Source organism: Elephas maximus, chromosome 22 (assembly GCF_024166365.1).
Source record: "Elephas maximus indicus isolate mEleMax1 chromosome 22, mEleMax1 primary haplotype, whole genome shotgun sequence".
NCBI classification, from domain to species: domain Eukaryota; kingdom Metazoa; phylum Chordata; class Mammalia; order Proboscidea; family Elephantidae; genus Elephas; species Elephas maximus.
The window spans coordinates 7,710,293-7,737,986 of NC_064840.1; the positions used below are offsets into that span (position 1 = coordinate 7,710,293).

The following is a 27,694-nucleotide window of genomic DNA, read 5'->3' on the forward strand; positions in this document are numbered from 1 at the left end:
GTGTTTGGAAACCCTGGTGCCATGGTGGTTAAGTACTGTGGCTGCTAACCAAGAAGTCGGCAGTTCAAATCCACCAGGCGCTTCTTGGAAACTCTATGTGACAGTTCTACTCTGTCCTGTAGGGTTGCTACCAGTCGGAATCGACTCGACGGGCAGTAGGCTTGGCTTTTGATTTTTATAAGTGTTTTTAGTTTGTTTGTTTTAAGTCTCAGGCCCCTGCTTCTGTATAGTTAGAAATTTTAGACCTTGTACTGTATCTCATTACTTTATGGTATTCCATTAAGGAGACCACTATTTCCAGATGCCTTGGCTGTTGGATAGATTAGAGAAGCAATGCTGCATCCTTTCAGGCATACGTGCCCCTTGGGAGGGCAGAGCTAGCTCTCTGAAAGGAGATTCTGATTCTGTCCCTTTCCACTTTGATGGGGAAACTGTTATATTCCACTTCCCTGCATATGCTTATTTTTGACCAGAAAAAAACAAAACCAAACCCACTGCCATCCAGTTGATTCCAACTCACAGCGACCCAATAGGACAGAGTAGAACTGCGCCATAGAGTTTCCAAGGAGTGCCTGGCGGATTTGAACTGCCGACCTCTTGGTTGGTTAGCAGCCGTGGCACTTAACCACTACGCCACCAGGGTTTCCTTATTTTTGACAGGGCCGGCTAATCTCTTCATTATTTTTCAGCCTTAGAATGCCCTGCTGGAGAGGGTGGGGTAGAGGAACGGGGGAATTAGGAATGCCATCTTTACTCTTTCATCATCATAGGCATCCACGTTAGTGAACTCACCATTCCATAGATGAGATTTTATTCTATTCAAATCAACCACTTAATTGTTGCTCAAACCGAAAGGCTTCTGTCCTCTGCTTTATCTTCTCTAGTTTATCTCACATATAACAGTGACTTGAAGCAGTGACTCTTCTGTGGCCAGTGCTCTAAACTGTGTTTGGTGACATCATACACATCTTCTCTGTGTTCACGTGGCAAGCTTCCGGGAGGCCAGAACAAACGATGGCCTTAGGGCACTTTGTGTCATTCATTGTCAGTTAACATCGACCATTCCTGTGCTTACCAGATACCCTACCTAGGAATAGATGCTCCCCTTCCTATTGCCCCTGGTTTTACTTTCTGGGTCACAGGATTGTGAGGGCAAATATTCTGACCAAGTCCACAATGTTATCATGTCACCTGACCACACTCTGCTTAATGTGCACAAGGAGTCTCTGTGTCTTCATTCAGAAGACTAACACGTTTCCCAGATGTTAAAATGTGGGACAATGAAGCGGTTCTGCTTTTTCTTACCTGGGCCTTACATTTTAAATTATCACTACTAGACAGCAGCGGGCTGTCCTAAATCAGAGATAATTTACTAGAGTTAGGAAACAAAAATGCAGGTAAGTAAAAAATGAAAAACTATACTAGATGGCAGTTCACAACAATAGACTGTATCTAAATCAAAGGCAGTTTACTAGTTTAGGGACCAACAACAGACTGTTTCTAAGTCAAAGGCAATTTAGAGTTTGTTGTTGTTGTGAGCCTTCCAGTCCAACTCATCGTGACCCTGTAGGGCAGAGTAGAACTGCCCCATAAGGTTTCCAAGGCTGTAAATCCTTACGGAAGCAGACTGCCTCATCTTTCTCCCACGGAGCAGCTGGTGGGTTTGAACTGCCCACCTTTTGGTTAGAAGCCAAGCACTTTAACCTCTATTCCACCGAGGGTCCTTTTACTAGAGTTCAGGGACCACAGTATCAGATAAGGGAGAAGTGAGTAAGCAATGCTGCAGTCACAGTTACATCCTTGACCTTTTCCTCCTGCAGTTTTCCTTCCGGGCCCCCGAGCCTATCTTTTCCACCTGCTCTTCCCGCTCCATCCCGTGACCCTGCGTCCCTATCCTGAGATCAGAAAGCAGCATCCTGTGACCCTGCGTCCGTGTCCTGAGAACAGAAGGCAGCAGCTGACCGTGATGCTGCTTCGCTAGACTGGTGCTCTGCTCCCCTTTTGTACTTGAAATGCTGCCTCCTGCCGTTCTGGCCGTATGTCTGTCAGCCGCTAACTCTTCTGGCTCCTTTGTTGTGTCTTGAAATGCACTTTCTAAATATTTCATCTGTAATTCAATCTCTCACCCGTGCTTTGAGCTCTGTGTAGGTGTGTTTCCAAACTCTCACTGTCGAACTGTCAGTTTGAGGGGGCAGTGCCTTGTGCCACAAGCAGGGCTTCTTTATGCATTTATGCACTCCTGTTAAATAGGTATTTTAAGATTCCTTCTTTTTCCTTTTATTATTCTAAGAGGAATTAGTAAGTTTTATATTCAAGAGTTTAGATTTCTCTGTCTTTCACTCACACATGTGTTCTAATAGAGTAGAAAAAATGAGTGTTGCATACCCAGCAGCATTTGGGATATCTGACTGGCAGCTTTATTATCAGTGCCAAGAGGAGAGCTACTTTATATTCAGTCTTAAAGGTAATGTCTAGACAGGCACTGTCCAGTACCGTAGCCACTAGCCACATGTGGCTGTCGAGCACTTGAAATGTAGTTAGTCCAAATTGAGATATGCTATAAATATAAAATACACAATGGATTTCAAAAATCTAGTATTAAAAAAAGGTGAAATAGCATAATAATTTTTACATTGATTACATTTTGAAATAGTATTTTGGATATATTGGGTTAAATAAAATATATTACTGAAATTAAATCCACCTGTTTCTTTTAGATTTTTATAATATGATAATTGGAAAATTCAAAATTACGTTTGTCTCATGTTATATTTCTGTTGAGCAGTGCTGTTCTCGAAAGTATAAGGCCTCTACAAATCTAATTATCTAATTTGACACTTAAGCTCTTGTTATTATCACTCACTGGAGGTAGCAGTTGAACAGTTTGCCCATAATCTCATTGGCCAAATTCTTTTTTTATTAACGTAAATAGTTTTTAAAAATCAAATAGCTCCATAAAATTTACAGTTTAAAAACATAGTCCTAACCTTACCCCTATTTGCCCTCAAATCCCACTCTTTAGAGGACAACCGGAAACCGTGGTGGCATAGTGGTTAAGTGCTACGGCTGCTAACCAAAAGGTCAGCAGTTTAAATTCACCAGGTACACCTTGGAAACTCTATGGGGCAGTTCTACTCTGTCCTGTAGGGTCACTGTGACTCAGAATGGACTTGACAGCAGTGGGGTTTGTTTTTTTTAGAGGACTACCACTTGCTATTTTTATATCTGTTTCTTCTGGTATTTGCTCTGTTTTTTCTAAATGGCACGCTTGTCTTAGTTTACTAGGGCTTCTATCACAAAATACCACAAAGGGTGTGGCCTTAAAGAACAGAAATTAATTTTCTCACAGTTCTGGAGGCGAGAAGTTTGAATTCAGGCCTTGGCAGGGCTGTGCTCTTCCTCAAGGCTATGTGGCCTAATTTTTTAAGAGACCTGTGAGGGCGGGAAACCCTCTAATACTGTCCTCTTCACCAAGTGCTTAGAGACTGAGATACAGTTCCGTAATGATTTAGTTGAAAATCACAGTATTGCATCATTTTATGGGTTCCTGTTTTGATGTTGAGTCACTTCCGCAAACTTTTTTGCACTCTTACTGTGTACCAAATCCTTTTTTTCCCTCTAAATTGTATTTATTTTGTTGTTGAGAGTATACACAGCAAAACACACCAGTTCAACAGTTTATACATGTCCAGTTCAGTGACCTCGATTATTCTTCTGATTCCACAACCATTTTTACCCTCCTTTCCTGAGTTGTTCTTCCCCCATCAACATAAACTTACCGCTCCCTAAGTTTCCTATCTGATTTTTTGAGTTGCTGTTGTCAGTTTGATCCTATATAGATAGTTCTTAAAGAGCATAATGCTCAAGGCAGAACTTTTTTACTAGTTAAGCTAAACTGTTGTTCTGTTTGAAGATGACTTCAGGGGATATTTTTGATTTAAGGTTTAAAGATTTTCTCAAGGCAGTAGTTTCAGGGGTTCATCCACCCTCCACGGCTTCAGAAAGTCCAGACTCTACGAGAACTTGAAATTCTGTTCTGCATTTTCTCCCTTTTGATCAGGATAGTCTTCTGTGGAATCTTTGATCAAAATGTTCAGTAATGGTAGCCGGGCACCATCCGTCCTTCTGGTCTCATGGCAGAGGAGGCAGTTGTTCGTGGAGGCAATGAGCCACACATTTTCATATTCTCCTCCTGTTCTTCACTTCTTCCTCAGTTGTTCCAGGTGAATAAAGACCAGTTGTTGTGCCTTGCCTGGCCACTTGCAAGCTTTTAAGACCCTAGGCACTATGCAACAAACTAGGAGGTAAAACAGAAGCACTAAACATGTTATTAGGTCATTTAACTGGGATGGGATGTCCCATGAAACCAGGACCCTAAACCTCCAAACCAAGGAACCAAATCCCTCCAAACCAAGGTGTTTGGCTGTACATAAGCAGCCTCAGCAGTTACTCTTTTTTTTTTTTTTGTCATAGTTGTAAGAATATCAGTCACACAACTTTTGCCAATTCAACTATTTACAGGTATAGAACTTATTGACATGATTATAATCAATGACTGTGCAACCCTACCCTTAATCAATGTGATTTTTCTATCGCTGTTCACCCCTTCCCCCTGACCCCTTCCAGCCCCAGGTACCACTGATAAACTGTGTTCTTTCTGCATTTGCCTTTTTAAATAAGTGAAGTCATGTAATATTTGTCCTTTTGTGATTGGCTTATTTCACTCAGCATAATGTCTTCAAATTCCATCCATACTGTAGCGTGTATCAAGACATCATTTCTCCTGCTGACTAAGTAGTATTCATTGTGTGTATGTCCCACATTTTGTTTATCCATTCATCTGTTGTTGGGCGTTTAGGTTGTTTCCACCTTTTGGCTATTATGAGTAGTGCTGGAGTGAACATTGGTGTACAAGTCTCTTTTTGAGTCTCTGCTTTCAAGTCTTTTGGATATATACCTAGGAGTGGAATTGCTGGGTCCAACACCAAATACTTATTTGGGTCATTTGGACGCAAAGACAAGTCAGATATTATCCCTGACCACGAGGAACTTAGTCACAGCAAGATATGCAGACAAGACAGCAGGAGTGTGATTCATCACTCTGTAATGGAAGGTCACACAGTAGCAGGCGTGGCCCCGGGAAGGGAGAGAGAGGGCAGGAAAGCTCCTCTGAAGAGCCCCTTCCAGGAGGTGAAGCTGCTGCTTTTATTCCTGCAGAGTCATTGCCTGTGTCCCCAGGAACGTGCTGGATGTAGCTGTAGAGTGATGGGGCTTTGTTGTATAAACAGTGGGAGTGAGGCATGAGAGGGGACAGCTCCCACCCAGGGACCTCAGGTTCGTTTCAGCTGGGGTACAAGATGTTTTTAAATTGGCCCCAGCCGGCCTGTCCACTTACTTTTTTAGTCTGCTGTGAAGGCAAACTACTTCACCAGCCTTGTTTTACTCAGGAGTGAAAAAAATATGCAAATGTTCTTCCATTTTATTCAGACCAGCCTTTTCCAGCCTCTTCTGTGTAGACAGAAATAGTAATGTGAATGAAATTGAAAGAGGAACAACAACAACAACAAGAAAAATCGAGTAACTCGCCTTCCTTTAGTGGAAATAGAAGTCAGTTTGGAAAGCTACCGGAGTGTTGTGTAAGTGTTTTCAGCGGCTGCCGACAGGCGCTCAGGTTACACTGCACCTCCTGGGTTTGGGGGTGGGGAGTAAGGAGCTAGTGACACAGCATACAGCTGACACTTACGTAACGGTGACTTCAGGGGACAGGACTGAGCTGTGAATGAACCATCCGAACCCAGATGTGTGATACTAGAACACAGCCTGTGAATTCTCCTCTCAAGCTTGACTTGAAAATCATCTTCGAAAACAGCTTTTTCTAAAACCAGCCTTTCCATTCCTCTCAGAATTTCTTCCCCTTTCCATTCTCTTATTAAGTTCACAGGTACATAACATTTAGAATTAGAAAGGAGCTCAGAAGTCTCAGAGTGCAGCTGTCTGCAGGTAAGTCGCTTAACCTGCCTGGTGTGGAATTTCCTCAAGGTCACCTGGTAGGGCCGAGTTGAAGCCTAGGTTTCCAGATACCCAGCCTGGTTTCTAGGGGCTCAGTGTTAAACTCTCTGCTGGCAGATTATATTCCCTGCAAATTCTTCAACTCTCCTTTGCTTCCCAACAGAATTTTCAGATTTTAGTAAATAAAGAAGTATTTTCATTTTGCTGATGGGGCGAAATGGACTAGAAAGGGACCAGGCGAGGTGTAGATCTGTGGTTTGCATAGGGCAATATAATGGCACTCGGGAGACTGCCAGCAGACACCGAACTTGCTGGAAGCTGATCTTATCAGATTTGGGCTCTGTCTTCACTAATGGCAGGGAAGTCTTACTTTGGCAGAGTTACAGCCACAATCACTTTGCTTTCGCTTTTGAATCCTTGTCCTTTGGCTTATAGAGTATTTGAAATCCAGAATGGTTAATGGAGCCACAGAAAGATGGAGCTAGAAACTTACTTAGTCAGTTTAATCTTATTTCATCAGCATCCTCAGGTTATAAATGGGGATACTGAGGTCCGGCAAGGGTTAAGTAAGCTGTTCAGGGTTATCTAGAGGGGACAGAATCCAGGTGTCTCAGTTCCCAGTATAGCCCTCTTTTCACACTGCTTTTATTTTCTTAAGCTACAGTATCATTTTTTTAAAAATAAGAATAAGCAAAGTCTTAAGAAATCAGATAAGCCATAGGAAGGCCCCTATTCCTTTTCCTTGGAACATAATTTGCATTGTGCTTGTTTTTGGGAACTGCTTGCTTTGAGGAACCTTTCGTTTCTGTAGATTGCTTAAGCTTTTTTTTTTTTTTTTAGAGCTTCAGGGGTTAGGGAGAAGGGCAAGACTGGATTTAACTAAAATAACTTCTGTAATAAAACTTTTGTCTATTACAGGAATTTCAAACATACGTACCAGTAGAGAGAGGAGTATAATGAGCCCCCCTTTTTTTTTTTAAGTACCATCACTCACCTTGAACCATTACCAAGTCATGATCAATCCTGGCTTATATAAATTTTATTATGCTGTAATGGAACCTACATTTTTTAAAACATTTTTTGCCCTTGTGAGTAAAATACCTTTTACTTTTGAAAGAATATAATACTTTCATTTATTATTCATAGTATTATGCTTTTTTTTTTTTTTGTATGAAGCATTTCTATCTCACAGGCTTTTTCTAAAATCAAATTTTTGAGCAGTTTACTTAGCCCAGATGATTCCAAAGCTCTTAGCAAAGTTTTTCTGTCTTTGCTTACGGTATTAGGGAAGATAAGCTAGCTGCTATAACAAATAACCTCACCATCTTCCACCAATTTTAGTGACTTAAACCTATAAAAGTTTATTTTCAGTTATGGCAAAGTCCAGGGTGGGTATTTCCTGACTGAGGAGCCCCCCCAAGAAGTGATTCAGGGATGCAGGCTTATTCCACGTGTGACTCTGTCATCTGCAACACGCTGTCAAGGTTGCCAAGCCCAGCTTGTCAATCCAGCGGAAGGGCGGAGAGTCGGGAGAATCACACATGGAGGTTTGTATGGAGCAGGCCTAGAAGTGGCACACGCCCCACCTGCTGCTCTCATCCATTGGCTAGCGCTCGGCCACATGGTCACACCAAGCTGCAAGGGAGCTGGGAGACATGGGGTAACTGTGACTCCAGGAAGAGGAGCAAATGGGTTTGGTGAGCAGCTAGCCTCTCTCGGCATCTCCGCTTCTCGTACTGGCTATGCTGGGCTGGATTTTTGTGCCTGTGTAGAAAGGAACCAAGAATGTTTCCTTACTCTCTCAGCTACAGCCACCTTACTGTGGCTCAAAAGTAATTAATTTTTTTTCCTGCTTGTGAAATTATACCTGCTCATTAAATAAACTTTGAGAAGCTCAAGAAAACACAAAGAAGATATAAAAATTACCTATAACCTCATCATCTGGAGATTACTATTATTAATCCTTTGTTAGATTTCTTTCTAATTTAAGAATCAGTTTTAACCACTTAGAAATAATAAAATTTCACTTCTTTATTCTCTCCGGCTTTCAAACTCCAAAACTGGTAAGAGGTGGGGAAAGCTCCTACCACCAGCAACCTGGCAATTTTGCCTTTTCGTATCAACTCGATGGCACTGGGTTTGGTTTTTTTTTTGTTTAGCAAAGATATACTATTCCAGAGCTGCGATGAGGCCCTGCGCTTTTAACACTCTCACAGTGAACTTTTTCCTTACGTATCTTAATCTTCTCTCTTGGTAAGTAGAGGACTAAGTATTGGATGTGGGTGATGTTAACAGCATATAGCATGCCCGGGATCATTAAGGCAAGGTAAGTTTTCAGTTTATGATTTATTTCCTACTCAATGTTCAGAATTTTTATATAGCTTAATTTTCCAGGAGAGAATACTAAGAAAAGCTGTATGAAACCAAACCGAAATAAGTACTTGTAAACTTGAAACCTGTTTGCATACGTTACCCGCATTGAGCTGAACACGTAGGTGGATGTAATTTTCTCTGCTTAACTTGCTGTGTTGCTTATGCCGGTCGGCAGTGGAGGAAGAGGCCGCTAATCTTAAGTGTGAGGGCAGTTTCTGGGGAGAAGGTACACCCTTTAATCATCAGCTCCAGATCTGGGGAGTCAGAGCCCTCTGCCTTTCCCTTAAAGTGGTGAGGGTGTAGCTAGAGGCAAACCAACATCAGAATTCTGGTTTGTGATATCGTCGTCATGACCTCACAGCCAGGTTTGCTCAGAGTGTTTGCCCAAGCTTCTGTCAGAACATGGGCTTCTGAGGCCTGGCCCGATTCCACAGACATCATGAGGTATCAGTTTCTCTTCTTTTGCTAGATTTTGGCCAACTTTTTGGTAACTTTCTATAAATATAAGTAAAGAAATTGACATTAGGCCCGCTCTGTTTTACTGAAAAACACTGTGTAATAATAAAATCATTTCTTAAGTATCTTCTGGCAGAATGTTTAAAAGCAGAAAACTTGGTAGTAATAGTAGAACCACAGAAGTATTTCTGCCGAGGGGGGCGGCGGGGGGTGGTTCCTCAGTGCCTGTAGTTGCTATGTAATTTGCTGTCATGTTTCCCTGGTCTCTGAAAGTAAGCATACCGTTTTTGTTCTGTGGAAATCTGTCAACACTACCGGACAGGCAACCATTTGCAATGCTTAGACTCAGTTATCCGTGTAATAAATTATTTATGACCCAGAGGCCTAAATCCAGACACATCACAAGTGGGATGTTGTCACCACTTAGTTTTGAATATGTTACTTTGCTGTTTGTACCTGTTTCAGTTGGATTTGGGAGAAAAAGTGTAGGTTGATAGCAAATATCCAGAAATCTAGTCACTGAGGGTTAATACAGTTTTCTCAAGGCTTGTCCTCCTACAAAGAAGCAACCAATCGAATTTCAGAACCCTGTGTTCCTGTGTGCTGGGTGCTTGTAGGTGATCAATTATCCCCTCTCATCTTTTATGTAAGTAACACAGTAGATATTAGACCCTTCTTCTAAGTTTGGTTCTATGAGCTTAAATCGAGAGATTATGTGGCAAAAATATTTTGTTACTGCTTTTTCCTCCACAAAGTGTGTCAGCATCAGAGAGCTTAAAACCAAAACCAAACCCACTGCCCTCGAGTCGCTTCCAACTCATAGCGACCCTATAGGACAGAGCAGAACTGCCCCGTAGAGTTTCCAGGGAGCGCCTGGCAGATTAGAACTGCTGACCTCTTGGTTAGCAGCTGTAGCACTTAACCACCATGCCACCAGGGTTTCCTCAGAGAGCTTAATCATCTGATTTTCTGAAGTAGACTGCTCTTTTTTTTTTTTTTAAATATATTTTGTTGTTGCTGAGAATATACACAGCAGAACATCCACCAATTCAGCAGTTTCCACATGTACAGTTCAGTGACATTCATTACATTCTTCTAATTCCACAACCATGCTCACCCTCCTTTTCTGAGTTGTTCCTCCCCCATTAGCACAAGCTCACTGCCCCCTAAGCCTCTTATCTCACCTTTTGAGTTGTTGTCAATTTGATCGCATATAGATAGATCTTAAAAGACCACAATGCTCAAGGCAGACATTCTTTACTAGCTAAGCTAAACTATTGTTTGGTTTTAAGAAGACTTCAGGGGGGTAGTTTTGGTTTAAGGTTTAAAGATTATCGCAGGGTAATAGTTTAATCAGGAGTTTATCTAGCCTCATGGGTCCAGGAAGTCTGGAGTTCATAGGAATTAGAAATTCTGTTGTGCATTTTCCCCCTTTTGATCAGGATTCTTCTATAGAATCTTTGACCAAAACGGTCAGCAATGGCATAAACGGTTAAGCACTTGACTACTAGCTGAAAGGTTGGTAGTTCGAAATCACCCAGAGGCACCTCAGAAGACAGCCTGGCAGTCTGCTTCCAAAAGGTCACAGCCTTGAAAACCCTATGAAGCAATTCTGTTCTGTAGACATGGGGTAACCAGGAGTCAGAATCGACTTCACGGCAGGTAACAACAACAAAAAGTATGTTCCGTTTCAAATGTGCCTTTAACTTGAATGTCTTTAAGATGGCTTTTTAGAAAGGTATCCTGTACAGATTGGCAAACTTGATATTGCCGATTCAAAGTGAATTTTAGCTGTGGGTACCATATTTAACTGATTTGGATACATTTTTATTATTAAAAACATCTCTGCTTTCAGCATATATACACACATATGTGTGTATGTGTGTACATACATATATATATATATAAACAAAAAAAAACTAAACCTATTGCCATCGAGTCCATTCTGACTCACAGCAACCCTATGGGACAGAGTAGAACTGCCCCTTAGGGTTTCCAAGGAGCGGCTGGTGGATTTGAACTGCCGACCTTTTGGTTAGCAGCTGTAGCTCTTAACCACTGCACAACCAGGACTCGTGTATGTGTGTGTGTGTGTGTGTGTGTGTGTGTGTGTGTGTGTATGTATATACACACACGTATATGTTTATATGTAGGTGGAATAGAGCTGAATCTTTAGCTTTTGAATTCTCATTCCCTTTACTGGGTCTCTTTCATGGAAGGGTAGTTGTTGAAATGGGGTCTCAATGGTAGGGGGTGTTGGCAAGGGGGTGATCCCAGAGGCACTTTGATGTGGTATTCTGCAAGTTTCTGGGGCAGCTGGAACAGTTATGGCTTCTTTGTGCTTTGTGTAATTTCTGTGTTAGCTGGTACTAACTTCACCTCCAAACTTTAGCATTAGTTACTGGGGTCATGTTTGTTTCTGTCTTTTTTTCCCTTCAAGGTCCTGTTAAGTAATCCACTCTTTTCTACTGCTAATACATTTTTTCTTTGTTCAGATATTTTGAATATTCTTACCTTTATGAGACAGTTTTATAGGTGATTGCTTATTAAAAGGAGTAATATGTTTTGAGAAGGCTGTAGCCTTGAACTGTTTACCCAACCTCTGGAATTTTGTTTGTTTAAAATGGAAGACAGATTTTTTTGTCATTTTTTTTTTAGATAGTAGGGAGTGAGAAAGGTTGTATCTGAGAGGAAATGGGGAGCCTTGGATCTTTAGAAGTAATCGTAGCTCACATCTGTGACGCTCATTGTGTGCTAGAATTGTTCTGAGCACTGAAAACATACCCCAGATGCTGATATTTCCCAGGCCTTAAGACTCTGCAGTATCTAACACAGTATCTAACCTTGACTTTGTAGAGGATAGAACACATTTTTTTCCCCTTGGGTGAAAGGAGAATAGTGTTCTTTCTCAGAATCCTAACTTTGGTAAGGCTGACATCCTCAAGAAGTAAAGAGCACTTTTTTCCTTGCAAAGACCAAGAAGGGTAGATCTTCTAGGGTTATTTCCTTCCCTGAAATCTTACCCTTTCACCTGTGCTATTTAGATCAGTTCTCAGGATTAAATCGCAAGCTCAGGATATTGAGTTCAAAATTCTTGTTTATTTCAGGCCTGGCTTCTTTGTCTCCTGAAATAAACCTGTTGGTCATACACAAAAAAATGGTTCCTCTAGTGCTGATGTTTAGCACCAAAGGTTCCTGTTTTCAGATGGAAACATAAGCCTTTTAATGAGAAGAGAGAGCCAGAAGGGACTGTAAATGATCCATGTTGGGGAACCCTTTTGCCCTGGTGTGTAACTCTTTCTCGTTTATTGAAGTTGGTGCTTGAGAATTGAACTCCTTCTGTGAGTCTCCCATTTGTGAGAGTAAGGCACAAACACAAGCAAAATAGTAGCTTTTTTTTTTTTTTTTTAAAAGAGAGGACTCTTGGTAAATGTATAGGTAGCAAAACATTTGCCATTTCTGCCATCTTCACATGTACGGTTCAGGAATGTTTATCATGTTCACCTACTGCCATTAACCTTTCCGAATTTTTCCATCACCCTTAACAGAAGCATAGAAGCTATTTTTGACTTTTCAGGGTGAGTTGTCAAGTTCTAGAGATAAACATTTTGCAAGTGGGCTTTCAGTATAGATAGATAGAGGCTTAAAAATAGAGTCCGTGTTGTAAGTATAGGATTCTGAGGGTTTATGTATAGGTAAATGTTGCAATATTATAGTTTAGAAAGCAAAATTATAAAGCAATGTGACTGACATTAAAAAATAAATGGACTTATACATTCACATGCACGTTTTCATTATTTATTACAGTAATGAAACCAAACACATTGCCGTCGAGTCGATTCCGACTCATAGCGACCCTATAGGACAGAGTAGAACTGCCCCATAGAGTTTCCGAGGAGCGCCTGGTGGATTCAAACTGCTGACCCTTTGGTTAGCAGCGTAGCTCTTAACCACTGCACCATCAGGGTTTCCATTACAGTTATTAAAAAAAAAAAGTTATAGTCATTAATAATTTTTGGAATAATTTTGGAATCGCCTTATAAGCCTTGGATACATTTTTGCCACATTCAGTGGTTGCAAATCTTTATATTTTTGAGGGCTTTTGATTCAGATTTTGGAAACAGTCAGCCATGTTTTAGAGCCGCATCAAATGAGGCACCTTAAGAGATTGAGGTGTCTATTATTATTTCTGATTGCCAATAAAGTGCAACTTACAAACTGTCTCAGAAGTTACTTCTAAAACAGGCGTTAAAAAACATTTTGACCACAGGAGAAAAGTGGGGTGCAGAACTCAAATTCTAGTAAAAAGACCAGGCGTAATGGTCTGACTAAGACTGGAGGGACCCTGGAAGACAAGGACCCTGGCCACTCTGTTGACTCCGAACTGACTCGACTATAAGACATAAAATGACACTGGTGAAGAGAGTGCTTCTTAGCTCAGGTAGATACATGAGACTAAAGGGGCAGCTCCTGTCCGGAGGTGAGATGGCAAGGGAGAAAGGGACAGGAGCTGGTTGAATGCACACGGGAAATCCGGAGTGGAAAGAAGTGTGCTGTCATATTATAGGGAGAGCATCTAGGGTCACATAACAATGTCTGTATAAATTTTTATATGAGAAACTAACTTGAACTGTAAACTTTCACTTAAAGCACAATAAAAAAAAATTCTTAACTACAAAAAAATTTTTTTGACCAAAGAGGTATCATATAAAATGACATAATTTCCTCGGATGACCACTTTGAAGGACATCATTCATTGGGGAAGTGTGGATGGAAGAGATTGTACAACACTGCTCTCCAGTGGAACTTTCTGGGATGATGGATATTGTTCTATATGTTGCACTGTAGCTATTAAGCCCTTGAAATATGACTCGTGTGACTGAGGAACTGAATTTTAAATTTCATTTAATTTTAAAAGAATTTAAAAGTTAAGCTATGCATATGTGGCTAGTGGCTACCATATTGGACAGTGCAGATCTAGAACATGTAGCTTTCAGTCCAATTTATGATTGAGGCAAGCAGCTTATGGTGAGCTACCACAAGGTATCAAGGGCAAGGTAGGTTGTAGAATATCTGGCCCCCTTGCAGAGTAGTGGAAAAGGCTGGGCTTTGTCTTTTGTAGTCAGGAGTATTTAATCTTTAGAGCTTTGCCAGTTGATCCTTGCTAAGGTGTTCTCCAAAGAGTTTAAGAGGAGACACAGACTCTTCTCTTGTATTTGAATTTTAATCAACCTTTGATGCTCCTGGCTCTTCTTCCTGAAATTTAAGACCTGCCCTGGCAGCCCCCACCTGTTACCTGCACCCATGGTTGGAGTGAATGAAGGCTTGGGCTGCTACTAGAATAAAGCCACCAACCCTTGGCTTAAGCCTTCCCTTGATAGTGCTAGTTAGGTTAAGATACCTGAAATGAATAAATGGAATGAATATAGAGCTTAAGGGGAAACTCTAGACATTGTTCATGTTGTAACAGTAGAATCTTGAAGAGGCTTTTCATTTGAAGTGTGAAGTAAGTAAAGCTGGTCAGAGTAAATGCCTTAAATTGCTCTCTAAGGCTATTTAGAGTCTTCACTTAATCTTTGTAACTTGATTTCTTACAACTCCTCTGTTCACCACACTGAGCTTCTCCCTGTCTCTGTCACATGCTTCATGTATTTCTTCCTTCTTCCTTTGTCAGGAGCCCTGGTGGTGCAGTGGTTAAGAGCTCAGCTGCGCACCAAAAAGTCAGCAGCTCAAACCTACCAGCCTCTCCTTGGAAACCCTACGGGGCAGTTCTGCTCTGTCCTATAGGGTTGCTATGAGTCTGAGTCAACTAAATGGCAACAGGTTTTTCCTTTGTTCTGGCCTACCTCCTTTTCTGAAAATTTTTCCCTCTGCCTTTTTAAAAACCCTGACTGCCAACATCTATAAAATATTGTTTGTTTTTTTTTTTTTTATACTTTAGGCTCCCATGAAGCATTTTCTTTCTGTCCTAGTCTACTCGGTCCTCTGATCTTCTAAAACACTTCCAGGATTATCCCATGGTTTGGTATTTCTTATATATTCCATTTTATTCTCAGGTGTTTTTCATATATGTGGGTCTTCTCTCCCCGCCTACATTACAAATTCCTTAAGCTTAAGTCTGTCATATATTTTTCCATTACCTCTAGCAAGCACCGGCTGTAATTTTTTATTATTAGTTTTTAAATAGTAGATACTCCTTAACTGGTTTGAAGAATCATTTTAGAAACTATTTTCTCATTTGAGTCTTAAAAAAATACTGTGCACATTTGTTTTGTTTAGTAAGCACTGTGGGAAGTATAAAGATGACTAAAATACCATCCCTGTCCTCAAGGAATTTATGGTCTAGTGAGATCCATAGTCTACCACACACACAGCTGAGTGCAGTAGGTGCTGTGAGACAGCGATGCAGGATGAACAAATTAATGTCATTGGTGAGGCCTGGAGGCGGTTCTGTGCAGCAGTGAATGCCTGAGCTTGCCCTTGAATAAAGTTTCAGCAGGTGAAAACAACTAGACTTGCAAAGGACATTCAAGGCCGAGTGGACATCCAAAGACAGAAAGGAGTGAGAGCTTCGTAGTGGTATTTGGGAAATCTGTTTCCGGGATGATTCATGGGCACTTCATTGTGACCCTCAGGTTACTTTTCTTGACCAGTAGTTTAGCAGTGGTTTTAAACTTTACAGTTTCCTGGAGGGCTTGTTGAAATGCCGATTGCTGGGCCTACTCCCAGAGTTTCTGGTTCAGTAGGTTTGGGAAGGGGCCCTGTGTTTTGTATTTCTAACAAGTTGCCCGATGTTGCCCAAGCTGCTCGCTCTTGAGGAAATTGTGAGAACCAGTGATTTAGAAGACCAATGCCTCTGATAACTGCCTATATAAAGGTCTGTTTTACACATAAAAATACCCAAATGTTAATACATGATGTTTTCTTGTTGCCTCATGTGCATACGTCTGGTTTTCCCATAGATTGTAAATTCTGCGTGCATACGTCTGGTTTTCCCATAGATTGTAAATTCTGCATGCATACGTCTGGTTTTCCCATAGATTGTAAATTCTGCGTGCATACGTCTGGTTTTCCCATAGATTGTAAATTCTGCGTGCATACGTCTGGTTTTCCCATAGATTGTAAATTCAGGCTTGTATCACTCAACCCCTAACACAATGTTGTAGCCGTAGCAATGTAGTAGTGAATGCTAGAACTGCTAACTTGGCATCCAAGTTTATACATATCCAGACCAGAGGCATAAGGGAAATGCTGGTGGCATAGTGGTTAAGTGCTACGGCTGCTAACCGATGGGCCAGCAGTTTGAACCCGCCAGGTGCTCCTTGGAAACTCTACGGGGCGGTTCTACTCTGTCCTATAGGGTTGCTATGAGTCGAAATGGATTCGACGGCACTGGGTTTGGTTTTTGGTTAGAAGCACAAGCTTTTGGAAATCCTTATGGAATGGGAGTTTTAAACCTTTGTGAGCTAGAATATAAAGCAAGAATGAATATAGCAGCAGTCCTGAAACTTTTTTTTCCCCCTCAGGATCCCATTATAGTCTTAAAAATTATTGAAGTCTCTAAATAGCTTTTGTTTATGTGGGTTATATCTGTTGATATTTACTACTTTAGAAATTAAAACTGAATATTTAAAAATATTTATTAATTCATTAAAAATAACAGTAATAAACCCACTACATGTTATATAATTTTTATGAAGAGTAACTGTTTTCTAGAACAAAAAAATTAATAAGACAGCATCGTTTTACATTTTTGTCTCTTTGATGTCTGACTTAATAGAAGGCAACTTGATTCTCATATTTGCTTCTGCCTTTAATGTGTAGTAATAGGTTGTTTTGATTGAAATATAGGAAGAAAATTGGCCTCACACAGATGTGTAAGAAAAGAGTATTTTTAAATTTTTTTTGGATAATTATCTATTTTCTTCTTTGATACTACTCCAAGAACTTGGAAGTTATAATTTCTTAAAGGTGGAATCTAAAACGATATGAATGAACTTTTCTAATTATTAGGTAAGATTCCATTGGTCTGCCTTGCCTTTTGAAGGGACCCTTTACCCATGAATGATTCTGTAACATCATACCGTTTAGAAAATATTGATTCACTGAGTTAGAGTTCTTCCAAATGTTGACACGTTTCATTAAACAGTATCAAAAATTATATTTGTTAATGTTATCAGTCTCATCAGAGAAGTCTTTCGTATTGGAAATTTTCTAGCTCACAGTGGATGATACAAATTTTCTAAAAGTCTAACTTCTCTTGAAGGCTTAAACAAATATTGTTAGTTGTTTTCCATGAAGTGACAGGCTCACATAATTTATTTTCAAGAAAATGTCTGCAAACACCCAAGTGTGAGTAACAATAATTTGTCATTTTTTCAAGTAAAAATAGTGTGCCATGATAAAAGTGGTTAGTTTTGCTTGAACCTTAAACAGCTGCACAAGTACCTTTCTCTGAGACGGCCATACACCGGTGAACAGCAGAAGTGCTCTGTATGTACTTCCTGTTTCATTACAGAGTGTTAAAAACCCATGCATTCAAGGTGGAGATTTAATTAAATTAACCATTTTTTACTGCGTCATCAAGGATGTTCTTCAGTGAAAGTGCTTTTTTTTTTTTTCTGCACGTGCTGGTGGTGAAGAATACGATGACTACCTGTACAGTTTGATTTCATTACCTTTAAAAGAGTTTTTATCCACAATTGCTTTTGAACAGTCGGTGTAAATGTCAACATAATGAAAACAGCAAATAACGTCTTGTTATTAGGAAAACAGTTTTGACCCCCTGGAAGGGTCTGTGGGTGCCCTGAGAGTCCAGGACCACACTCGGAGAGCCTCTGTATTATAGTAATGAAAGTCCGTGTTGGCAGGGTAGCATATCTCACTGTCAGGACTACCTAAGAGATCTACCCTCAGCTCTGTAAACTCAGAAACTCGTTTTTGTATCTATTTACTCAGAGATTAGACTCTCAAATCACACTAACAAATTTACATACTGTAGTTTATAAAATATAACTTTGTGTATTTATAATGTGAGAAATGCCAAAAAGACATCATTCCCCTTGGTCGTTGTGTTTCAGAGTAAAACTGCCCCAGAGGGTTTTCATAGCTGATTTTCAGGAGCAGATCACCAGGCCTCTCTTCTGAGGCATCTTTGGGTGGACCTTGAACCTCTAGCCTTTTGGTTAGCGGCCAGCCCAGGGACTTCAGACCTGCTATCACCACCACTGAAATCTGTTTCATGCGTTTCGCTCTGGCCACCACCTTTTACCTCTTGTTACTCAAAGTACAGTCCTCAGAATGGGAGGGGATTAGTGTCCCTTGGGAGTGTTAGCAAAGCAGAATCGGAGGACCCAGCTGAGTTTAACCAGCTCCAAGGAGATCTGTGTGCAGTTTTTGAGTATCCACTGCCCTCAGAGTAACAGCTCATCACCCTGCTGAGAACTCTGATCTATTGGCCTTACCCCTTTTTCACTGTCACCCCCATCCTGTCATTTCCCCTTTGCCCAGCTGGATTCCCTGTTCTATTATAATCACTCTTTTACCATCACCATCAACTCTCTTGCTTCTGCCTTCCTTTTAAAGATTACTGGCAATTTTTTTTATTATAGTTGAACCCAACTCTCTACCTTCTTTATACCTGTGCCTGAACAGGTACAGAAGCTTCTTATTAGAAGCAGTGAAAAGGGATTTCACCTTAAATTCACGACCACAAACCTGAAGTGATGGTGCTCTTTGGGAATGTTACTGAGTTTCCCTAGTAAGCTCCCCTTTCTTTGTTCAAAGACAAACATTTTGTGGGTTCATTACTGCCGCCAAACCTCCCACAGGTTTCTCCCCTCCCGCTCACGTCACCAGCCGATGAGAAAATAGAAAAACGTCTTTTGCATAGCAGTTTCTCAGGAAATACTTGTTGAATGAGTGGGTGACCATCTTGTAGGAAGATTTCCTTCAGAGCTAATCTATCAAGAGGCAACACACCAGGTTCCAGGGTTCCACTCATTTAGTTGTGTGACCTGGGGAAAATCACTGAACTTCTCAGACCCTCCGTTATCTATAAGTGGGGATAATTGCTCGCCTGCCCTCACAGAGTTGCTGTGAGACAGAAAAAAGGCATTTTGATATTTGCACTTTGTGACCTCTTTGATGCTATACATCTATAGGTCATTTTAGTAATAAAAACCAAACCCTTTGTCATTGAGTCGATTCCAACTCATAGCGACCCTATGTGACACAGTAGTACTGTCCAAAGGGTTTCCAAAGCTGTAATCTTTATGGGAGCAGATTGCCAGGTCTTTTCACCTGTGGACTGGCTGGTGGGTTTGAACCCCCGACCTTTCAGTTAGCCGCCAAGTGCTTAACCGCCGTGCCACCGGGCTCCTAGTAGTAATATTTTTAATCTTGGCATATGGTATCTCCTCAGTTTGAGTGCTAGGTTTAACAAAAAGAACTTGGACTTTGGAATCGCATACCTGTGTCCAAGTCTGTGCTGCTCAGCTGAGTGACTTGAGGTGGCAGGCCATTAACAGATGAGGAAATAAATCCGTTAGTTTCTTCACTTGTTCGGAAGGGATAATAATAACAGTAACAGCAACTAATACGTAGTATTGTAAGGCTCAAACGGGATAATAATATCTATAAAAATGATTCCTAAATCTAAGGCTCTGTGTTTTATGGTCTTTACATGTTGGGAGGGAGGGGTAGAAGGGTGGTTTGTTGCATTTTGGGCCCAAAGCCCTTGATTCAGTGCATCAGAAATTCAAATATGCTCACTGTATTAGTGAAGCAGCTTTCTTTTTTTTTCGTCGTGTCTTTTTTGGAATTGATTAGTTTCAACATGACTTTAACTGACCTTGAAACATTATGCAGAGATGCTGCTTCCTGGTCGTTACGTTTTGTGGGTATCATGACTAAGACTTTGATCTTTTGTTTCTCAGTGAATTGATTTTTTAAGCAAGCCTGACATGCCATCCATTAATAATGCATGAAGAAGAAAATTAAATTGGAAAATTAAAAAAAAAAAAAAAAAAAAACAACATTGGTGTTGTGACTCCTATTTCTGTTATTGAAACAGACTAGATTCTTCTCCTTCATTAAATCTTGGTCACAGTTCCCTGCTTTGGGATTCAAGTAACTCAGATGGACCAAGACCAGAGGAATGAAGATTAAAAGACAAAAGTCACAGAATTTGAGTGTGTGCTTACTCTTAGGTTCATAATAACCACATACTCTTGGCATCTTAGGCATCTTAGGTTTTTAGATGATCAGATTTTTGTGAGTTTATGATGTTGGGCTGCAAGGTTTGAAACTGGTTGAGGCTTGCCTTGTGAGTTAGCCTCATTGTTTATCATGGTGGTTTTCAGAATTTACTTTAGGGAATACTTGACCTAAGCCTAAGAATTCGATGTTTTGCCCAAGCGAATTATTTTAAAGGGAACTTCATTATGTCTTCTTGCCACCATAATAGCCTTTCTAACACCATTATATCTTCCCCTGTCTGTTCTTACTTCCTTGGCCCATGATACTTTAAGATGCTGGACCAGGATGAAGATAAGGGAAGATATAACAAGGCCCAAGGGTCATTTCTGCACTTAGCCTATCCCCATTTGCCTCAAAATTTTTGGACCCATATAACCTTTCTCGGCTTTATCTGGTGGAGAGCATCCAGACCATCTGTGTAGGGCAGTAGCAGGAGCAATAACTCAGCTGGAAACTTACTAGCAGTGGGTGGTGAGGGGCTGACAGTCCAGCAGTGATTTCCAACCAGACTCAGAAAGAGAACCTGCTGACCTGGCACGCAGATCCCATCCCACCCCACTTCCCTCGTCCTTCTCGGCAGTGATGGTGATGGTGGAGGTAGTGAGGTGCCTAGGAGGTTGTATTTGTAGTCAGAATTGTCAACCACCGTCTTCAAGTACATAGCGGTCCTTCCTCTGTTGATTAGAATCTCTCCCAGACCACACGGTTTACTTTGGACATTTATTTAAAAGCCTTTTGTACCATTTGGTATCCTCCCAAGAACCATGGAAATCTACAGAGTGAGGCTAATGAAGCAAGTGCCTTGGCTTGATTTCTATTCAGTCTGAGTATCTTCAGACAGAAAAGCTTACAAGGCCAGATTTTCTGCCAGCACTTGCCCTTGCTTGTAAGACAGGATGAGAGGGTGAGGTCCCTGCTTCGTTTTGCAAGCTCTCGTTGTTGTTGTTGTTAGGTGTCATCGAGTCGGTTCTGACTCATAGCGACCGTACGTACAACAGAACGAAACACCACCCGGTCCTGCACCATGCCCACAGTTGTTGTTATGCTTGAACCCATTGTTGTAGCCACTGTGTCAATCCGTCTCGGTGAGGGCTGCCTTCTTTTTCGTCGACTCTGTACTCTACCAACCATGATGTCCTTCTCCAGGGGCTGATCTCCCCTGATAACACGTCCGAAGTATATAAGATGTAGCTTGACCATCCTTGCTTCTAAGGAGTGTTCTGGTTGTACTTCTTCCATGACAGATTTGTTCATTCTTTTGGCAGTCCATGGTATTCAGTTATTCTTCACCAACACCACAATTCAAAGGCGTTAATTCTTCTTCAGCCTTCCTTATTCATTGTCCAGCTGTCACATGCATATGATGTGATTGAAAATACCATGGCTTCAGTCAGGCGTACCTTAGTCTTCAAGGTGACATCTTTGCTTTTAAACACTTTAAAGAGGTCTTTTGCAGCAGATTTACCCAGTGCAGTGCGTCTTTTGATTTCTTAACTGCTGCTTCCATGGGTGTTGATTGTGAATCCAAGTAGGATGAAGTCCTTGAGAAGTTCAATCTTTTCTCCGTTTATCGTGATGTTGCTTATTCATCCAGTTGTGAGGATTTTTGTTTTCTTTATGTTGAGGTGCAATCCATACTGAAGGCTGTGGTCTTTGATCTTCATCAGTAAGTGCTTCAAGTCCTCTTCACTTTCAGCAAGCAAGGTTGTGTCATCTGCATAACACAGGTTGTTAATGAGTCTTCCTCCAATCCTGATGCCCCGTTCTTCTTCATATAGTCCAGCTTCTCAGATTATTTGTGCAGCGTACAGACTGAATAGGTAGGGTGAAAGGACACAACCCTGACGTACGTCTTTCCTGACTTTAAACCAATCAGTATCCCCTTGTTCTGTCCGAACAACTGCCTCTTGATCTATGTAAAGGTTCCTCATGAGCACAATTAAGTGTCCTGGAATTCCCATTCTTCGCAGTGTTATCCATAGTTTGTTATGATCCACACAGTCGAATGCCTTTGCATAGTCAATAAAACACAGGTAAACATCCTTCTGGTGTTCTCTGCTTTCAGCCAGGATCCAGCTGACATGAGCAGTGATATCCCCGATTCCACGTCCTCTTCTGAAACTGGCCTGAATTTCTGGCAGTTCCCTGTTGATATACTGCTGCAGCCGTTTTTGAGTGATCTTCAGCAAAATTTTGCTTGTGTGTGATATTAATGATATTGTTCTATAATTTCCACGTTCAGTTGGATCACCTTTCTTGGGGACAGGCATAGGTTTGAACCTTGCTCTTGCTTAAACCAGGCCTGTCTTATCTGCTCACATAAAGATTACAGCCTAGAAAACCCTGTGGGGCAGTGTCAATGGAGTCTCTGTGAGTTGAAATTGACATGACGGCATCTAACAACAACAACTTGTTTAAGGTATCCATGGTTTTATACAGTGAATTGCATAATTCTTCGGATTTTTAAAAATCTGTATTCAAAAGAAAAAAATAACAGGCACAATTAATACAAGTTTGTGGTAATAAAAATTCAGCAATATAGCAGTGAATAATGTAAAAAATGAAGGCTCTCTCTCCCTCCCGCGTTAAGTTTGGTGCAAATCTTTCTGAGCCTTCTTCTGTGGGCCCTGCGGTTTCAGGCGCTGTGCTGACTTGTAATGTCACACACCTTAAAAGGAGAGCGCGTATGTTGTTATCCCTCCTACTTGTTTTTAGGGTAATAAACTGCCTTTAAAGCCATCTCAGCAGCATCTTCTTGTTTTTAATATCCAGATCATTTCAGATTTCTGGATTCAGTGTGGTTTCCTATCACATATAAGGAAAAATTTAGACCGTGAAAGTTATTTTAATAATAACTGCTGTTTCTCCTTTTTCCTCCTGTAGATTCTAAAATCGTTTCATGTTTTTCTCTCTGCAGATTTAACCCGGAAACTGACTTCAGTATAGAAACAGCCACGGTTGTATCAATGTTTGGGAGAAGATAGTGGCAACCGGCAAAGGGAGACCAGCTCTGACGTAGCAAGGACAATGAGTATGCTCAAACCAAGCGGGCTCAAGGCCCCAACCAAGATCCTTAAGCCTGGAAGTACAGCCTTGAAGGCAACTGTTGCTGGTAATGCTTTGTGCTCACCCTGCTGAAATAGCAAGTCAGTCATCCTCATACATGAACGCTCCAATCTGAAAGTTTTGCTTATAAAAAATTGTCTTCTTGAAAACAGTTGAAAAAGGTTTTAATTAAAAGACATAGAATTTTATATACCAATGTCTTAATCAGTGAAGAGTTTACTTTTTTGTAGATTATCTTTTTATTGAATTTAGTTGATTTAGTGCAAGGTGCTACCACCAGATTTCAAGTTAAGCACTTCAGTGTTCAACCTTTAAAGTGTTAAGGTATTTCTTTAGTGTTTTTTTCTGTCATATATCTCCCTGAACTCATCAGGACTTTCCCTTCCGGTGGATTCCAACTCATAGCGACCCTATAGGACAGAGTAGAACTGCCTCGTAAGATTCCAGGGAATGGCTGGTGGATTCCAACTGCCGACCTTTTGGTTACCAGCTGAGCTCTTAACCACTACACAACCAGGACCCTCCCTTCTTCAGGTTTAGAGATAGAGAAAACAAAGACTACTCTGGCTTTAAAGATTTATGACACTAATTGATCTGAAGTTGGCCATTGGTGTCCAGGCAGCTGGCAGTACGGTGTCTCAAGTCTAAGTCAACGAGGGAAACCTATGCCAAATGTTTTATATGTGAAGCCCTGCCTTTTATTGTTATTAGCCATCTATTCGTCATGTGTCCTCTACCTTCTCATCAATCATTTCAGTTTACATCCCATAATGAACACCTAAGGTCTTTAATAACAGAGACAGGAGGGAGGGCATCTTTTATGGACCCTTAGGTGATTTATATACTATTAGATATCTTCCTGATGTTTCTAGCCATTCCAGACATTCGGGTACCCTCCATAATATATTAAATCCAACATTGTTTCTTCAGGTTCTTCCATAGAGATGCTCATTGGTGCTACATGAGGCCAGGGATCTATTTTTTCCCACTGCTGCTATATCCCACATACCTAGAACATTGCCTGACAGACAGCAAAAGCTCCGTAAATGTTTGTTGAATAACTGGGGGTCCCAAGTTAATGTATGTTTTATGTATCGGGATAAAACTGGGCTTTTATCAAAGAAACGTCTTAGATGAGGGGAAAGGTTTACTGATAAAAGACTATCTGGAAGTGGATTTGTTTCCAGGCCTTGGGGAAATCAGGGCAAAACTGGTGTTGCTTATTCTCCTTCCCCTTTTTGAGACTCCTTCCAATGCCAGTTCTTCTGTCAAGCCTTCTATTGTTATAATCCACCCCCATTTGAGAATTGTCCCTTTTTCATTTTCAGCATTTTTTATGCACCCTCCTTAGCATATAAAGTAGTTGAGTCCAGGGATCATGAGTAGTTCAACTCAGTGTCCCTAACAGCTCTTAGCACACACTAGATATTTTTTAAAGAGTAAAGCAGCTTATTCGTATGAAAAGTTACATGCTTAGGTCCTTCTTAGATCATTGCCAAGGAATTCAAGGCACTTTTGTAAGGATTGTTTTTCAGAGATCCATGCTTACAGCAGCCTGTGAAGGAGAATTGTAGATGAACAAAACTAGAACTGACTCTGAAACTCTGACTGGCTGGCCTCTGGCTTTGGCAGATTAGTATCTGTTCTGAGAGCCTCTATTCTCTTCTAAAAAATCCTCCGCAGATGGGAACTCCGCAATCTCTCTTTCTGTGTTGGTTAAAGAGCTGTTTGTCTCCTGGTCTAAGCCTGCCGGACTGTCTTCCCCCCATCTTTGCATGGTTCACTCCTTTTTGTCAGTCAGGCCTCAGGCCAGATGTCACTTCCTCCAGGAAGCCTTCCTTGACTGCTCTGTCTCCTCCGTAGCACTTAGACCTGAAATTACGTGGTGTGTTGCTGTACCGTGTATCCCCTACTTCTAGACGCTAAGCTCTATGAGGGCATGGACTGTGCTGTCTTGCTTTGTCCCCTTGTCCAGAGCAATGCCTGGGACTAGCTCAGTAAACACATGCAGAGTGAATACATACAGTATTTTATTTAATCTTCGTTTTAAAAACCCTCAAGATATTTTTATTCCCTTACAGATGAAGAAATTAAACTCAGATCGATCATGTAACATTCTAAGATCACAATATGCCTAATAAATGGTAGAGTGGTTAAGAATGGGGGCTTTGCAAATTTATACTGAATTTTTAGTACATGTTAGATGAATGCATAAATGAATTTCCAGTGTAAATATCACTTTCCTGGCAAAATACAACTTATGTCTTTACCATAGGGTAGAGATCGCTCAAAGTTAAGTTGCTTTAACAGGAAATTTGGCCAGATGCTGCCTTTTCTTCTTTGCTGCAATTTCCACTTCTGCTAACAAAGGAGTAGGGTTTCTTTGGCTTTCTTGGAGTAATGATGACAGGGGCTGCAGCACCCAGTCCCCTCCTTCATTAAGCCTGACTGTGGATCCCTGTGCTCACATGGTCATAGTTTGTCAGCTTTAGTTGACTGCTCACATAGAGGACTAGAGCCCATAAAAGGCGAATGGCGATTTGCTCGTGATGGTCTGGGTGGGAGTGGAGTGAAGAATGAGATCAGGCCTATACTATGAACTCAGGGAAGAGGACTAATTTCGTCTTGCTTTGACTTCTTCCCATCTTAATTGCAAATAAGGAATAAACCTTGCCATTTCAATGATTTATAACAACATTGAATGTACTCTTTGCCTTCTTGCTAAAAGAGAAAAAAAAAACACAAAGAAAATGAAAACCCCTTTAGAAGAGTTGTGGGCTACTCCTGGCACTATTGGCTTCCTCTAGTTCCTTTTATTTTATTTTTCTAGGTCTTTTTTTTTTATTTCATTATGTTTAGGTGAAAGTTTACAGAGCAAATTAGTTTCTTATTAAACAAAATACACAAATCATTTTGTGATACTGGTTGCCACCCCTACGATGTGTCAACATTCTCCCCTTCTAGTTTATTTTTTAAGCTATGGATTGTCTCCTCGAATATGAAATTGAATCTTTTCTGATCCTTTCTTCTGTTTTTCAGTTGTAGTTCCGGTAGACAAAACGATATCCAGTGAAAAAGCATCAGGCGCCCCCTCCTCTGAGACACAAGAGGAATTTGTGGATGACTTCCGAGTTGGGGAACGAGTTTGGGTGAATGGGAATAAGCCTGGATTTATCCAGTTTCTTGGAGAAACACAGTTTGCACCAGGCCAGTGGGCCGGGATTGTTTTAGATGAACCTATAGGCAAAAATGATGGCTCAGTGGCAGGAGTCCGGTATTTCCAGTGTGAACCTTTAAAGGGCATATTTACCCGACCTTCAAAGTTATCAAGGAACATACAAGCAGGAGATGAAGCTAATGGCCTGCAGACGACTCATGCTTCCAGAGCTACTTCACCTCAGTCCACTTCTGCAGCCAGCGTGGTATCTTCCTCCCCAGCAACCCCCTCAAATATTCCTCATAAATCATCCCATCCTACAGCAAAGGAACCTTCAACTACGCCGCAGATCAGCAACCTTACAAAAACTGCCAGCGAATCTATCTCCAACCTTTCAGAAGCTGGCTCAATCAAGAAAGGAGAGAGAGAGCTCAAAATCGGAGACAGAGTATTGGTGAGTGCGGACACATTCCAGGTCATTGTGTAGCACTGAGGCCTAATCGCTGGTGAGGGGTTGAAATGCACACGGAGGGTGCTCTTTGGCTCAGGGTCTCTTCTGGAAGGATGACCACACATTTCTAGAGAATTTAATCAGCTTTTCTAGTTATTCAGTTTATGCATAAACACGCAACAAAATAGGAACCAGCTACATAGTGTGTGCGTGGTGTAAGTATAGGTTTGCAATGACGGACTCTGGTTTTATCTACCACCTTATCCAAGTTGAGTGTAGAATTTGTCAATATTAAGGCAACCATACTTGACAAAACATGCTTAGAGGTGGACTTAGGTATGTTTGTGAAAGTTTTTTTCTACTTTTTTTAATGGGGTGTTTTATTATTTTTTAGTTTTATTTATTTTGTTGTTGTTAAGAATATACACAGCAAAACATACACCAGTTCAACTGTTTCTACGTGTATAATTCAGTGACACTGATTACATTCTGAGAGCTGAGCAACCATTCCCACTCCCCTTTCCTGAGTTGTTCCTCCCCCTTTAACATAAACCCACCACCTCCTGTTTCCTATCTAGTCTTTCAAGTTGCTGTTTTCAGTTTGATCCCGTGTAGATAGTTCTTAAAAGAGCACAGTGCTCAAGGCAGACATTCTTTACTGCTTAAGCTAAACTATTGTTTGGTTTTAAGAAGTCTTCAGGGGATATTTTTGATTTAAGTTTTAAAGATTATCTCATAGCAATAGTTTTGGGGGTTCATCCAGCCTCCATGGATCTAGGAAGTCTGGATTCCATGACCGTTTGAATTTCTATTCTCTATTGTCCCCCTTTTGCATAGGATTCTTCTGCAGAATCTTTGATCACATTTTTCTAATTTTCAGTCGTTGCTTTAGGGAGAATGTGTGGGTATATGTAAGATCCTGC

The 27,694-nt window shown here is 40.9% G+C and overlaps 1 protein-coding gene across 8 annotated transcripts in view; it reads left to right on the forward strand.

Moving 5' to 3' along the window:
- Positions 1–27,694, forward strand: part of CLIP1 (CAP-Gly domain containing linker protein 1) — a 127,482-nt gene that overhangs the window by 17,389 nt on the left and 82,399 nt on the right. For 5 of the 8 annotated variants that reach the window (XM_049865120.1, XM_049865125.1, XM_049865128.1 and 2 more), the window contains exons 2-3: positions 23,015–23,209; positions 26,203–26,774. In XM_049865120.1, coding sequence (XP_049721077.1) covers positions 23,125–23,209; positions 26,203–26,774 — 657 coding nt within the window. In that variant the 5' untranslated portion in view covers positions 23,015–23,124. Of the gene's footprint in view, positions 1–4,858; positions 5,637–5,666; positions 6,001–8,655; positions 8,827–23,014; positions 23,210–26,202; positions 26,775–27,694 lie in introns of those variants that run through there. The other 3 variants (XM_049865124.1, XM_049865121.1, XM_049865122.1) reach the window with 3 other exon arrangements.